The sequence below is a fragment of the Danio rerio genome, chromosome 4, assembly GCF_049306965.1.
Source record: "Danio rerio strain Tuebingen ecotype United States chromosome 4, GRCz12tu, whole genome shotgun sequence".
NCBI classification, from domain to species: Eukaryota; Metazoa; Chordata; class Actinopteri; order Cypriniformes; family Danionidae; genus Danio; species Danio rerio.
In genome coordinates, this window is record NC_133179.1 from 46,298,369 (window position 1) to 46,314,738 (window position 16,370).

General features: G+C 36.7%; 3 protein-coding genes across 8 annotated transcripts in view; 2 read left to right on the forward strand and 1 right to left on the reverse strand.

Annotated features, from left to right (window-relative positions):
* zgc:174653 overlaps nucleotides 1-16,370 on the forward strand; it is a 954,986-nt gene that overhangs the window by 53,539 nt on the left and 885,077 nt on the right. The window lies entirely within an intron of this gene.
* Nucleotides 1-16,370, forward strand: part of LOC103908679 (uncharacterized) — a 129,949-nt gene that overhangs the window by 16,423 nt on the left and 97,156 nt on the right. The window lies entirely within an intron of this gene.
* On the reverse strand, nucleotides 705-12,369 carry LOC137490914 (uncharacterized). Of its 3 annotated transcripts, none has more exons than XM_068219908.2 (3): nucleotides 12,314-12,369; nucleotides 10,974-11,121; nucleotides 705-4,799 (listed from the first exon to the last, which is right to left on the reverse strand). In XM_068219908.2, exons 2-3 carry the CDS (start codon nucleotides 11,056-11,058, stop codon nucleotides 4,228-4,230), a joined length of 657 nt encoding a protein of 218 aa, XP_068076009.1. In that variant the 5' UTR covers nucleotides 11,059-11,121; nucleotides 12,314-12,369; the 3' UTR covers nucleotides 705-4,227. The 3 variants fall into 3 exon arrangements, with proteins under 3 accessions (XP_068076009.1, XP_073804116.1, XP_073804117.1); XM_073948015.1 differs by having other exon boundaries at nucleotides 12,166-12,369; XM_073948016.1 differs by having other exon boundaries at nucleotides 10,974-11,153; nucleotides 11,768-12,369.

The window sequence follows — 16,370 nt, forward strand, 5'->3', positions numbered from 1 at the left end:
CCTATTGCCTATTGAATTTACCAAGTTAAATCATTACCAACGCAAAAATAAAACTATTGGTCATTAATTTATATTTCTTATTTTTCCTTCTCCAGAGGAGGAAATTGATCAGCAAAGCTTTCTGCTCCCTGATGACTGCACGATTACAGCACTTATACCAAGAATTGGCCTAAGATTAAAGTTTATCCATTATTTCAAGCAGTTGTGTACTGTAAGTAACTAAACAATGCCTGTCACATGCTTCAAATGCAAAAATTCCACTCCAAACTTCAAAGACTATTTCCGCCATCCTAATACGGTGCATGGCAACAGTTCGTCCAATTTTTTCTGTTGTGAAAACAATTGAGGTAGAACTTTTGGATACATGTGGTCATTCAAAAGACATCTGTTGAGAGATCACATGCAAGCAGATGACAGACCAACAGAAGAAATCTTTTCACCTACTTCTGAAGTTTCACATCAACATACTGCTCCATTCACAAATGTTTCACATCAACATGCAGCTTCATCCACACCTTTAGACGCTGAAGATACTGAAGTTGTGGAGACACAGGAAGAGTAGGATTATTTTGACAATGAAGAAATAACTAAACGTTTAGCCTTGTTTCTTGCAAAGTTAAGAGAAAAATCTTCCCAAACATATTCTGCCATCAACTTTGTGGTGAAACAAACTGCAAGTTAAAATACAGAAATAGTAAGTGGTCTTTAGGAGGAGACAATGTCTTTATTTAAACAATTAGGACACCAAGATGAACAAGCAGTGAAAACCCTAAATGCTCAGTTTGAGAGGGCTTCTGAGCCATTAAGAGACATTGAAACCGAATACAAACAAATGAAATACTTCACAAAAACAGGGTGTTTCATTGACCCTACTGTTGAGTGTTTTTCAGGGATTTCTTATTGTCAGCGGCATGACTCTGCATGCGGCATGGTTAAGCAAACAGCAGTACCCGACTCATTTCAGTACATTCCACTGGGTCCACTTCTAAAAAAGGTTCTTGAATCACCTGGAACAATGAAACTCATCATTGACTATCAGAACATGAAGCGTGATGATGGAGTGTTTCAAGACTTTAATGACGGAGAGCTTTACAAATGCCACCCCTTGTTCTCCAAAGAGCTTTCTGTACCACTTCTGTTGTACAACGATGATTGTGAGACTGTTAACCCCCTGGGCTCCAAAACTATAGTACACAATATAGGACTGATATACTTTCAGATCAAGTGTTTGCCTCCCATGCTGTTATCGTCCGTCTTCATGCTTTCTGTTAGCTGTCTACAAATCAGATGATGCTAAAACATATTGCATCAATTCTGTTCTTTAGCGAATAACTGATGATATTATGGACTTGGAAGTTGGGGGACTTCTTATTGACACTCCAGAATATTGTGGCAGTGTTAAAGTCAGTGTGGCACAAGTTACTGGTGACAACTTGGGACTAAATTTACTCCTTGGCTTCTCAGAAAGTTTCAAAGCTAACCACTGCTGTCACTGGTGTAAAGTAAACAAAGAAGATATGTGGAGGCAGACTGTTGAAGACACAAAAATGCTGCGCAATGCTCAGAATTATGCTGAGGACTCGTCATCCAACAATCAATCAGAAACAGGACTCAAACGAAAACGTGTCCTGGATGATTTAAAATACTTCAGCGTTGTGGACAATGTAGCCCCAGACATTATGCATGACATTCTTGAGGGAATTGGACCTTACGAAGTCAAGTTGGTCTTGACCTCCTTGTTTGCTGAAGGTCCTGTGAGTTTAGAAACGCTCAACTATAGATTGACAAGTTTTGATTATGGATTCCCAGACAGCTGCAACAAGCCTACTGTGCTGTGACAACATGAACTGAAGAACCCTTATGGGGCAATGAGACAGACTGCTGCTCAAATGTGGTGCTTTTTAAGGTTTTTGCTCATCATCATTGGAGACAAAATTCCAAAAGAAAACAAACATTGGGAATTGTTACTTCTTCTCCTGTCATGTATGGAGTTCATTTTCTCCCCTCTATCACAGCAGAAGCCACCTTATACTTGAAACATCTAATAGCTGAATACCACACTGCATTCATGCAGCTTTACCCGGACAGAAACTTGAAACCCAACCATCACTTCCATCTTCATTACCCGAGAGCTATTCGGAAGATTGGTCCGTTAAAACAATTTTGGACAATGCGCTTTGAGGCCCGACATAATTTCTTTAAGCAGCTGAGCCATGTAGTTTGCAATTTCAAAAGTATTTTCAAAACTATGGCATTTAGAAATCAGATGATGTTGTGCTACCGTTTACTGTCAGAAGGCATTTTTTTCCAAAAACACAGAGATTGGACAAGGACATGGCTAATTTCTTTCTGCAGTTGAGGGAGAATTTGTGAAGGGTCTTGAAGAACTCCCATTTGCTGAAGTTTATGTTCCCGAATGGGTAGTGGTTAATGGCACACAGTACAGACCAGGCATGACCATTACAACCGGATGCACAGAAGACGGAGTACCTCAGTTTGGACTCATAAAGGCAATTGTAGCTGGTGGGCTCAATGTTGATGTGAAACTTATTGTGAAGAAGTGGCACACTGTGGGTTTAGAGCGTCATTACTTCTCATACGCAGTGTCCCCTAATGAAGCTCTTGAAGCCATCTCTGTGAACTTACTGTAGAGGTTTGCATTCCCGCGGGCGCCGCAGGACCCGACCAGATTTCTGCGGCGCAGGAATAAAATTTCCGAATAAATCGTGGGAGCGGTCGGTAACGGGTTTAATTTGGGACGGGAGCGGGCTGTCTAGCAATATCGCGGATATTGCTATGCAAATGGGAGAGAGAGAGCTTTGCCTGTGTGTGTGCTTGGTGATTGTGTGTGTGTATGTTAGTGCGCGCGAATGAGAGAGAGAGAGAGAGAGCTTTCCCAGATAGCAAAACACACGGGCCAGTTCCGGCTAGATTCTCGCCTGCCGGGGACTTACCACTTGTCCCGGCTCCGGCTGCCGGCCAGATCAATCAATCGGGCCAGATACGGCTGCCAAAATGCCCCATTCACACAGGGCTTCAGCGTCAACGCTTGACTGAAGGCGTGTCTGAAGTTGGGGCTGAAGCGATCGTCATAAAGCGTCAGCCAATGAAATTCAGTCAGCAATAGGTCACTGTCTGAGCTGGTGTATTTGCATACAGCGATCTGATTGGCTGACGCTTCCATTGGCACTTGAAAAGTTGAGCTAGTCCCAACTTCTGCAGCGAGCAACGCCTGTGAAGCGGTGCCGACAGATCCACAATGCAGTTCGGCAACGCCTGACGTCACCCATTCAAAGTGAATGGGAAGCGTTGACGCTGACGCCCCGTGTGAATGGGGCGTGGATCCGCGCCGGAATGGGCCTGAGAGTAATGTGCGCTGCGGCCCAGAGCTGGCGCGATTCAGTATTTATATACCTTTATATAAAACCTTTTGGTATACATACGTACTTGATACATGGTATTACAAGCCTTTGAGTTGATATAACAGCAAACGCCTGTGTGTCTGCTTGGTGCTTGTGTGTGTGTTAGTGCGCACAGAGAAAATGTTTTGCCGCATTCATGACATGTGAAACTTTTTGTCCAATTCTGTAGGCACTGATCAGATCTGTACCGTTTCTCTCCAGTGTAAATCTTCAGTTTTCAGAGGTGGTAACTGATTAAAACTCTTGTCACAGTCTGAACTTGTACGGTCTCTCCAGTGTGAATCATCTGGTGCAGTTTCAATTTTGTAATAAAAGTCTTCTCACACTCAAAGCACAAATACTCTTTCACACCAGTGTGGATCTTCATTTGTTCAGTAAGGTTTGCTGATCAGTTAAAACTCTTCCCCACATTGAGCTCATGTGAATGGTTTCTATCCAGTGTGGGTCTTTATGCGTTTATTAAGGTCTGATGAGTTACTGAAACTCTTCCCACACCAAAGCTGCGGTCACACTAGAGTTTGAGCATGCAAAATTGTGTTGTATGTCGCTCCGAAAAGTGGCGGAATTAAACAAAATGATTAGACATTTCAAAATAAGGCGATTGGTCCATATTTTACATTTCTGTCCAGAGAGGTCATGTTTTGATCTTTTATTGGTCTCACACAGTCAATTAATGCGATTTTGCAGGTCAGAGTTCACAAAGCTTGACCTTTGCCACGCAGTAAACTGCAAAACTTGTGCAGTGACGCATTTGCGTGCGTATGAATGGAAGTCTATGGGGAGATAAGTCCAGTGTGACCATGGCTTAAGTGCAAGTGAATGGTTTCTCTCTAGTGTGGATCCTTGTGTGTTTATTAAGGTGTGATAATTGGCTGAAACTCTTCCCACATGTGCATGTGAATGGTTTCTCTCCAGTGTGGATCCTCATGTGTTTAATAAGGTTTGATGATAGGCTAAAACTCTTACCACACTGAGTGCAGGTGAATGGTTTCTCTCCAGTGTGGTTCATCATGTGTAGATTAAGGTGTGATAATTGGCTGAAACTCTTCCCACACTGAGTGCATGTAAATGGTTTCTCTCCAGTGTGGATCCTCATGTGTTTAATAAGGTTTGATGATAGGCTAAAACTCTTCCCACACTGATTGCATGTGAATGGTTTCTCTCCAGTGTGGATCCTCATGTGTAGATTCATAGATGAGGATCGGCTGAAACTCTTCCCACACTGAGTGCATGTGAATGGTTTCTCTCCAGTGTGAGTCCTCGTGTGGTGATTAAGGTGCGATGAGCAGCTGATACCATCAGTCTGTAAATGAGTTTTTTCCTCAATTTTGACATGATGTTCCTCCTCTTTACTCCCCTCATTCTCTTCAATTAGGTCTGAAATAAATAAAACATTAGTTTTCATTAAGTCTTAAAAACTCATCAAAAGCTGAAAAGTGAAAAGACACTGGAAACATTGGCTACACACACTGTAATTTTGATGCACAATAAATTTAAATTAAATCACATCATATTGTGTTTGATCCACATTTAAGCAGATTCAATTCAATTCATCTTTATTTATCTAGTGCTTTTATAATGTAAATTGTGTCAAACCTGCTTAACATAGAAGTTTTAGTAAATTGAAACTGTCAGTCATTTTGGTCATATGGATAAGACACATATTTGAAAGCTGTAAATGGCTTATTTTTTTTTGTATACATTCATAATTACAACAAAATGTTTTTCTAAAAATTGTAAAGCAGACAGGGAATACTTGTTCATTCTGTGCCTGACTGGTAAACACATCAGAAAAAAGGTTCTGGGGTAACAGCTGAACAAACAGCTGAATATTTGCCTCACAAACATGAGATATACCTGTACAGCATCTGCATAATGGCTGGAATGTGCACCTTTCCCCTTGTGTGTTGTTGGGTCATTTTCATCCATTCTGGGGTGATTTTGAATCTTAATTTGGCCAAAACTTTCTCTGTGCTTCAGCAAACGGGATGATATTTGGGACATCTTATTTTGACATAATCTGGGAAAATGCTTTTTTTTTAAAAACTCAGTACACTCTGGGCAAATTTACTTTTGACTGTGAATGTAGCGGAACGGTAAGTTGGGAGAAAATGAATACTAAACTAAAGCCGTCTTCGCCATCCTGATCACAGGGAATTTACCACAGGTTCTTGGTGTAAGGAAAAGGCATGAGACATGAATACCAAAAAATACAAAACTTTATTTTCCTTAATTATCCAATATAAAAATCTCTTTTAAAAGCTTAATCGCCAATAGTAGCAGCACAGTCACGTCAAGAAACAACAATGGCAATGGGAGGAGTTAGAGGTGGCACAGGTGGCAGATAAACTAGTTACGTAGCACAAAACTCCGTAAAAATACAAATGGTTTTACCGAAGGGCACCGCACACAAGCATACGTGAGCACACAACACACACTGCACTCCGTGTTGTATCCCACCACCGCACACGAGGGATAACAAGTGGCCTGCCTGGAAGCCTCGACTCCCACAATGCAAAAAAAGTGCAATTAACAATTGTACACAAGTCACAATCTCACACAAAAGACAGGAATCCCCAAACAAATAGATTCATAAAAATATCTCCTTACAAGAGGAGAAAAACTCAAATACTACTACTACCACTACTACTACTACTACTACTATTAATAATAATAATAATAATAATAATCATCCCAATTTAAACTTACGCAAAAGAATAAACTTCCCACAGGGAGCCCAAATAAAACACACAAAACAATGGATTAAGCACAAATGAAGAAAAGTAATAAAGCACAGAAAACAGATGAACTCCCACACACAAATGTATCAGCTGCTATAGCCTTATTGATACACAATTGACTGAATCCGTGTGTAAAGTTCACAATGTGAAGGCAAATAGCGTCAGTGATTCACAGCGCAGTAGTTAATATCTTCACATTAAAGTTTGCACATTAATCCAGTATCATATGATGAAAGCACGCATCAAAACAAACTCCAAGCAGCATCAATAAAAGCAACAAGATAAAAGCAGCAGTATCACAATTGCTGCTCCAGACTCTCCAACAGTCTGTCCCCCAATCATTTATCCTTCCTAAATGGATAACAATATGTTAAGTTGCTAAACAGATCGCGCACAATTATTTAAAATCATAACAAACATACCTTTAGTTTGCATACCACTTTGGAAACATGCACTCACGAACGCATTTGAAAATTAAAAAGCCCAGGAAAAAAAAAAAAAAGAAAGAGCGATCCTGCTGGGGTGACAGCGACACTATCAATCACTATCAAACTAGCCAATCTTATCCCCAGACGCTAGGAATTTAAATACAGCCAGTTAATATTATAAATGACATGGGGTCATATTTTGGTGGTAGGGGTCTCCAACAACAGTCTAATATGCATGCAAGGTCAAAAAACACTTTCATGGTCTTGTAATCTGCATTTATTTTTACCTAATTATCCCAGCGACTGCCATATGAATCGTCCAGTGATTCATTTGGTCCCAAAACCCTTTTGCGCTGATTGGACCGATGACAGTCTGTTGCGATTGGTCGACACTGACTGCCTTCAGAGTGAAATGCCCAGCAGCTAATCAACAATATAAAAGTAGTCAGTGCATATACGCTTCATCGTGTAAGGCATGGATTTTGGCTGCCAGTGGGTGAATGTAAATATTGACAATGGACTTGAAAATAGCGATGACTAACTATTTTATTAAGCAAAAACTACAAGAAATGGCAAGGAGATCTCCTAGCTTGTCACACTCTGCTCTTTTCAGGCTCACTCATATACACACAAACACACACACACTTTACCCTCCTCGGAGGAGGACACCACACACACAAAAACACACACACATTACCCTCCTCCATGAAGATCCGTAAACAAATGGACACGTCGCGTTTTTAACGTGGCTTTACACGGGATATGAGAATATAGCGAGTTAACCTGATACAGTACACGCGGTTATTAGTAACAAATAACAACTAAATACATTTGCAAGCTAGAGTCAACGAGGCAACAACTTTAATTGCACGTGCTTACACTTGAGAAATGGAGGAAGAAACTGATCCAGGTTCTGACATAGTCCATCAGTAGTTAGGGATGTCCCGATCCGATATTGATATCGGAAATTCGTCCGATATTAGTCCAAAAAACTATATCGGACTGTGTTAAAAATCTCCGATATAAGCAGTCCGATACTCTCTAAACTCCGTTACAGCTATTCTATCCAGCAGCGTCCAGAGCCAGCGTGCAAAGCCCACGTGATCACAACACGGCTTGCTAGCAAAGTCTCTAAGATTTAACATGCTCTTCACACTAAGTTACAGTGTATCACGATAGAAATCTATTGTGACGGTAGCACACGCTAACGCTAGCAACAACGGCACATCTCTAACGTTACTGGTTTATTTACTTCACGTCAAGCGATCTTTACATTGTTTTGCTTAAGGCTGCTAGGCAACATAAGGCACAGAATGGCGACATAGCGCACATCGTGCGAGCCTCAATTCGGTCATGGCATATCGTGGTTCATCCAGTGTGATACCTAATTCATCACCAGTGCTTCCCACACATAAAACTTTACCTCAGCGGTCCGGTTCAGTGTGCATGAGAAAAGTCTCCGTCACAGGCTCCGCTGCAGCAGACCCACACAGACGCGCTGGACACCTGCTCTGACTTTAGCTTTGAGAAGAGAGCGAGGACACGCGGGAAAAAAAGTCTACAATACATTATCTTTTTCCCGGACATGTCCTCTATTTGGGACTTAAAAATTGCATTCAGCCAAGATTTAAATCGCCGAACATGTCCCGGATTCTGCTTTCTTTAGCTGCGTTTCTACAATATTTTATACGCAAACTTTCAATCTCAGTCTCTCAGCAGCACCAAGAGGGGGAGCAGATTTGACCTGTCAGTGGTGCACATGAATAATAGGAGTGAAATAGTGGATTTATTATTCTTTATTTCATTTTTTTTTACTTGAACACTCTGAAAGGAACAGTGTCATGTAAAATGCTAAACATTTTTGTTGTTTTCATTGTCTGTTAAATAAGAATAAGAAATCATTCTGTTGCTGAGGGCCATTACAGTTTAAAAGAAAGAATGGTATTACTTTTGGGGCAGAAGGTAAATTTTATTAGAGACATTCCCATGTTTAACTCTTCTTTAAAAAGCCCAGAAAGATAAAGTGCTCTGATAAACAGTGTCAGCTTTGCACATCAGTTTGCAGTTCTCTTTATTTACATTGTCTAATTTTCCCATGTGGGCAGTAGGGTGGAATCTGTGCAAATATGCAAATATAATGAATTTTGATAAATAAAACTATTCTTAAAAATCACATTATTTCAAGTGCTGTGGGGAAAAGGTGTGTTTCAATCTAGCCTCTGCAAGTATTTTTATGTTACATATAATATGTGATTATTATAAAATTAATAATGTTTGGGAACATTTATACAGCCTTAATCTTCTTATGATACAAACACAGATGAAATAGCTACGATCATGTAAATGTTTGTACTAACAATACTGCACATTTTTATTAACTTAACAATAAATTATTTCTGCTGCCCAGTGTGAAAGCTATTTTTCAGCTCAGCTGGATCAAAAATTTATCAAAAAGCTGTGTGTGAAATTGAAATTTTGCACACTGAACCTTTAGCAGTTGTTTAATAAACATTTTTTTTTTCTTATGTTCCTGCTCTCAGCTGTTTCTACTCTTTGCTGATGGTAAAAATAAATAACTGAAGTGACCTTTAATTCGCATTTTGCACTTTAAAAATGTATTTTTGTTTATTCAATTAAGATATTTTTCAGGGTCTTAATATTTATTCTTTAGTTCATTTTATATATTCTTATGTAAAAGGTTCACATTTATGCAACCAATAGTTAATAAACTGGTTGTTTTTTTCATACTTAGTGTTGCTGACTTGTTCTCAGTTTGATCTAGCCTTTCATACATTCCACTCAACAAAATAGGTAAAAATAAAGTTTTCATAATTTGTTCTGATATCGGATTTATATCGGTATCGTATCGGACTGATGGCTGCAATATCTGTATCGTATTGGAAGTTAAAATGTTGTATCGGGACATCCCTATCAGTAGTCTTTACTGATCCTTCCTTTAACAAACGGTCGATGAAGTATTCTTTGTAAGCATGTAGTTTCCAGAAGCACTCAAACTGCTCAAGGCTGAGCTAATGCTGAGGTTTCATCTTTGGGTAGATACTCAATAATATCCATCTGCACATTGCAACTTCATTTGACCGGCGGGTTTGTGTTTGTGGCTTTTTCTGTGATAGTGAGCGGGGCCGCAGGTTTGAAATCTCCCGGGTTTGTGCGCGCAACTACTTGGTTTCGTTAGCATGTCATGGCGAAACACCTAATGACTCGTTATCAAGATGACTCATTTGAAGCACTATGAGTCGACTCTTTTATAGATGAATCAACAGTTTTAAACACTGTACAACAGATTTAAACCCTAGCTGGATACTTAACTTCACCTAGAGCTGTTACAAACTACATGGAAGGGCATTTACAAAAAACCATAATATGGGCTCTTTAAAAAGCAAAAAGATTCCAATGGCGGTGCCTGCTGGTACGTGAAGAATGTGGTCAATACTGACGAACGTCACACTCAGATGTTTGCATATCATCAGCATGCTGTAATCCAATTCTTAAGCAGCAAAAGTCATTTGTAGACTAGTTTGTTGGCCAATTGTAGTCAGTGCAATGCTAAACGTTATTGTTCCACTTTAATTTGTTTGTTTTGTTTCACGTCGCCCCACAGCAACATCTTATAATTTAGAAAACTGTACAATGTTGTATAATAATTAATTACTTTAATAAATTTTTTAATTTCATTCAGCATATTTAAAATTAGAGTCATCCACGTTTTCTGACATACTTTAAATCAGGGTTTCTACAGGTGTCACCAAGTTAAATTTAAGACTTTTAAAGACATTTTTAGGACCATTATGAATGAAATTTTAGACTAAGGATTTTTTCAAACGGCCCAGATGAAAAAATATTTTTATTTGTCCTATCAATAAATATTTATTTTTATATATAATATTTAATAATACAACAATAAATCAACAATAATAATAATGATATTAAAATATTTTAGATATTTCTGATCAAAAGATCTTAAATATTGTGTAAAAACAAAAGAGCTCTACTTGGATCCAGACACTTTTTTACCCAAAATAAAATTTCTATAAAATAAAAAAAAATGAACAAAAGTTTTAAAAACTATAATAAACTAAATTTATACACAACAATATGTCCAGGTCGATATCCTCAGTAGTCCTTACCACTATGATAAATGGAGTTAAAATGTCATTTTTTAAATTAAAAAGTTGAAAGTTTTATTGAGATGGATTGTTGGTGATTGTGTGGCTTTTGGCCAGATTGGGTAGCAAAACATGAACTAAGGAAAATGAAGACTTGTTAAAAAAAGATTTAAGACCTACAACAAAATATTTCAGTAAATTTAAGACTTTTTAAGGCCTAAAATTTTGAGTTGGTCTTTGAGAATGAAAACCAACCTGTTTGTTCCTGCAGATCTTCCTGTTTGACTGTGAATGTTTCTTCAATCTTCACATCTTCACTCTCCTCTTTAATAAACGCCATCTTTATAACAGTGTGGAGATCAGTCGCTTCAGCAGGAGTTTTTCTGTGTTTGGACACTTTATCCTGTTTAAAATGAACAAAACAATAAAACAAATCTGTTTAAAATGAACAAAACAATAAACAGAAACAAAATAACCTATCTTTATATGAGAGTAATTAACAAAAATAAATCTGGTAAGTCAGAGCAAGAAACAATGTAAAGTCAATGGGGACCTCTTTGGGACGTCCTAGCACCCCTGGGGAACAACCTATACCCCCTTTCGGGGTATGTTCTCACTTTGGCTGCAACCCCCTACAGATGTTGTGAATCCCATATTTTTATGTAATTCACAATGGACGCAGTGATTGGTTAAAGTTCAGCTCCATGTTAAGTCAATGGAGAATTTGGGACGTCCTAGCTCCCCAGGGGTACAACATTTACCCGCTTTCGGGGTGTGGTTTGAAGCCTCCTATAACCCTCTCGAGATTTCGCGAATCCCATGTCTCTACGAATTTCATTGTTGGCGCTATGGCGATTTCCGGGAATAGTATCTTACGAGTGTCTAGAAAATGAATGGGAGTCAACGGGGCCCATCTAAGTCAATGGGAAACTTCGGGACGTCCTAGAGCACCCGGGGTGCAACATTTACCCCTTTTGTGGGGTATGGTCTTACACAGGCTATTAATCTCTCCAGGTGTTGTGAATCCCATATTTCTAGGAAATGCACACTTGGCGCTATGCTGCGTCAAACTTCGGCTCAATGTTACGTCAATATATGATAGAGGTAAAGTTGGTTTTATATTCCCACATTCGTTCATTTAGAAGTCTCTATATTGTTTACCATGTTACTTTGAATATTCGATCGGAATTAGCATGCAAGTGTGGCTTGAAAACAAAATTAACACTGTTTTTTTGACTGTGAACAATGATGTACTTTGATAGTCATTGAGTGCTAATATGATTTCACTGTTTAGAGTTTGCAAATACTTTAAAGAAATTATATTATTAAAGGGAAACTCCGAATGTGTGAATATAAAACCAACTTTACCTCAGTGATTTATACTTAGCATAGAATGACATTTTGCTATTTAACAAATTAAACCTTTATTAAAACACTTAAAACACACATGTATGTTGTTCAAACAATAGCCCCCGATTACTGTAAAATAGTACTTCGTTTTAAAATAATAGTCAACAGCAGATACATAATATCGGAAGAAAAACCTGAAACTTTATTCAATTAGTTTATATTCGTGTAAAAGTTGTAAAACAAACCTTTCTCCAGTTGAATTGCAGCGCGGACGCGGCGCAGCCTTATGACGTCACACACCACGCCAAAATAGAAGTCTTTTCTGTTCAGCTTTTTTTTTTTGCCACTTACTGTTGCAGTCAGGACATGATAAATTTCTCCCTCGTTTTTAACTTCACACAACATATCTGCTATCTCTCTCACTACAGAGACATTCAGTATTTGAAGTTGATCAAAACTTTTCATCCAAACATTACCACAATTTAAAAAAAACTTGTTTAATCCACTAAGTCTTTTTTTTTTTTTTTGCAAAAAGTTTACATCCCAAAACAGGGAGCAGTCAACATCGCAAGGCATATTTACTATTAAAATAAATAAAATACATAAAAATTGTTACAACTGCAACAAGGAGCAAGGAGCAGTACAAAAGATCTGCATCAAAGGACAAACAAAACATTCTAACAATAAATATGCTGAAAATGAAGTACAGAGAGCTTCAGTTATTTTACTTTGATTTCTGAAGTATTTAAAGCTTTGAGCCACTTTCTTTACCTCAGAAAGAAAACATCTAAAAGAGGGTCTGCACTTTTTCCACTTACAGCAATGAATATGACATTTACCCATTAGTAAAATAAAGTTCACTACATCAGAGAAAGAAATCAGCTTTGTAAAATAAAATATCTTCTAGAACGATAAGGGGGACCTGAAATCATCTTTAATGAAAGCCAAGTATAAATCGGAATTTAAAAGTAAAATCACAATTAAAAAATAAGTGATTGAGTGTTTCTTGAAGATTTGAGCAGATCTACACTTGTCAACAAAGTTAATCTTTTTTGAATAAACTCATTCACAGGATATATCCTGAATACAATTCTGTAATGAGTTTCCTTAACCCTCAGGTGCTACAGGATATTTAAGATAAAAGGTAAAAGCTTTATCTTCCATTAAGGGTTCAACAACTCCTAGATGATAACACTTAAAACTACCCATAATAAGCGTTTGAATTCTTTGTAAATAAGCTTGTTGTTACATTTACTATCAAAAGTATCAACATTTGATATTTTTAAAGACGGAAGAGAAGTTGCATATGTACATGGGGGATCAAAATAATTCCTTTAAATTAACCTAAAAAAAGCAATATGTATAGCCTCGCAAATTTCAGTATAAACTTTATCTGTGATTTTAAATCTATATTTATTTAAAAATTCAATATGAGATAGTAGCAGTCCATTTTTGTCTAACAAATCATTAATAAATATAATGCCTTTATTGTACCAGTCACTTCTAAACAATGATTTTCTGTTAATAATAACAGCCCAATTATTCCAAAGAGTGGATTTATGAGGGGGGAAATTATGGGTAAATATCTCTTTCCAAAGAAGTGGTGCTTGCTTATGAAAATTAGACAGCTTCAAAGGAAGTTTTGAACAATCATAATCACATCTTAATACAAATTCATGGCCACCATTTTTTTAAACAAATTATTTGGGATATGATACCATATTGAATAAGGCTTAGCTAAACACTCTTTTAAACATTTAACTCTAAAAGTGCTATGAAGACATTCAAAATCGATAGCTTTCAAACCTCCATATTCATACTCTTTGACCATATGATTCTTACGTAAATAATGTGTTTTATTTTTACAAATAAATGTAAAAAATGTTAAATTAATAGATTTAACTATTTTGGGAGGAGTATATAAAGGATAAGTTAAATATATAATTTTAGATAATCCCAGTCAACAGAATTTTACCCTATATGGAAAGGTCTCTAGCTAGACAATGATTTAGGGATTTTTTCACGCCATCCATTTTAATATTAAAATTTGCACATTCTCTATTAACAGAATATTTGGTGATGGTAACTCCCAAGCATTTAACTTCTTCTTTTACTTGAATACCCTCTAACTCTCTTAAAGTACAATTCTGAATAGTTGATATTCCACATTTTCTTAGGTTTAAGGTGAATTCAGAAGCTTTAGGAAACAGAAACTTTGACAAGAGCTAAAAGGAGCACCTCCCTATTCTTAAGAATTAATAGAGTGTCATCAGCAAACTGACTTAAAGTAAAAGTCCTACCAAGTATATTAATACCTAGTGTACTCTGATTTTTTTTTAATATAATGACATAAGTTCAACAGCTATATTAAAAAGTAAAGGTGAGATGGGACATCCTTGATGGATTAATCTTTTGATGTAAACTCTAGGAGATGATCCTGAATTCAGTGATTTACTACTGAATATATCAGTATAGAACATGGAAATTACCCTACAAAAGCTCGGACTAAACCCAAAAGTTTCTAAAGACTTTCTAAAGACAAAAAAGGATGCTCAAGGGTATCAAATGCCTTGAAAAAGTCTAGAAATAGAAATAAACTTGTCTGAGGAATTAAATAATCGAGCATATCAAGTATCATTCTGAATAATTCTCCCTTTAATACATTAAAAATAAAAGATAATACAATAAAAAATAAATTTAATACAATAAAAGCTGATTGTGTTTTATTAATTATCTCACATTTTTTGAGTCTATTGGCAAATACATGAGAGACCAATTTAAAATCATTGGACAAAAGAGTTATGGGTCTCCAATTATTTAAAAATAATTTGTCTTTGCTTGGCTCTGGAACTAAAATTATTAAAATCTGCTTCATAGAAGTCGATAGTTCTGCTTTGTCTTTACTTTTCTTAAGTGCTTCAAACACTAAAAATCTCATCTCTGGCCAAATATGTTTATAAAACTCAACTGTAATTCCGTATATGCCTGGATTTTCCATTGGACATTTTAGAAATAGCAACATCAAGTTCAGAGATAACAATGTCAGATTCCATCATTTCACGGAAGCTGTCATCTATAATAGGAACTTTATCTTTTAAAAAGGAAAAGAAAAAGTCACAATCACTCTCATTAAATTTTGACTTATATAATAATATGAATAGATGTGATCATCAATCAAAGTTTTCTCTTCACTTACATCGTTATCTATGCTACGTTTATTAATAGTTTTTGAAGCTTGCCTATGCTTTACTAAATTTAAAAAAATATATGAAGAATTTTTCTCCCCCTCCTCTATCCATTTCACTCTAGATTGTAAAGCTCCTTTAGCTTTCTCTGTATAGTAGTCATCCAACTCTGATGGCAAAATACGAAGTTCATTTTGTTCAATATCTCCAAGAAAATCTTTATCACCACAATCATTTAATCTAGATAAAACTGTTAACTGTCTTTTTTTTTCTAACAGAGGAAAACAATAGCTCATTACAGCAGAGCCATTTTTAACTTGCTTTATTTTTAATTTGAGAAAAGCATGTGGCAAAAGAAAAAGAAAACCAAGCGGCAAATAGGGAGAAAAGCATTTTCCAAATGCTTATTTAAAAAGCTGTTTAAAATGTGTTTTGTGATTTATTAATACAATTTTTTACTGTTTGATTAATAAGCCTTTAAAACATGAATTAAATAAAAATACAGTAATAAAAGTGTCTATTTATTTATACATTTAAAATGTTTTTGTAATGCATTGTTTTATTGCCTAATTAAATGACTTTTAACCCTCTGGGGTCTGAGGGTGTTTTGGGGCTCTGGAGAAGTTTTGATATGCACTGACATTTGTGTTGTTTTCAGTATCTTAAAAACATTTTAATGGCTACTGTGTGATAACACTGTAAACAGCACAAGTTGGTTTACAATAATACCTAAGCAGCATGTTTGTATGTGTTTGTGTTTTTGAGAAAGAAACGTTTATGCGTGTTTAGTGAAAAACAAAAATTTTGAAATCCCTGAAACAAGGCCGTGAAACACACAGAGAACATTTGTGCACAAGACTTTTGAGAACTGGATCTGGTAGTCTAGTGTTTTTGCTTCAAAATGATGTGAGAAACATCTTGTTCACTTACTCACAAAAAAACAATTCTATGAATTAAAATTTCTAAGTCACTTCCTGTGTGAAAATAGTTTATGCGAGAAGGCGTGAACTATCATTACTATGCAGTGAGTAACACCAGAGAAGACAAAGACCTGCATAATGAGCCATCAGACAGGTATGTGACTAAGAGTTTCAAGAAAGAATCTGAGAAAAAAAAA

What these genes read in the sequence shown, in the direction of transcription:
- LOC137490914 (XM_068219908.2), bottom strand. Translation starts at nt 11,058, where the DNA reads ATGGCGTTTATTAAAGAGGAGAGTGAAGATGTGAAGATTGAAGAAACA. An exon ending in AGATCTGCAGGAACAAACAG is followed by an intron (nt 4,800 to 10,973) that starts GTTGGTTTTCAT and finishes TATTTATTTCAG; the next exon opens with ACCTAATTGAAGAGAATGAG.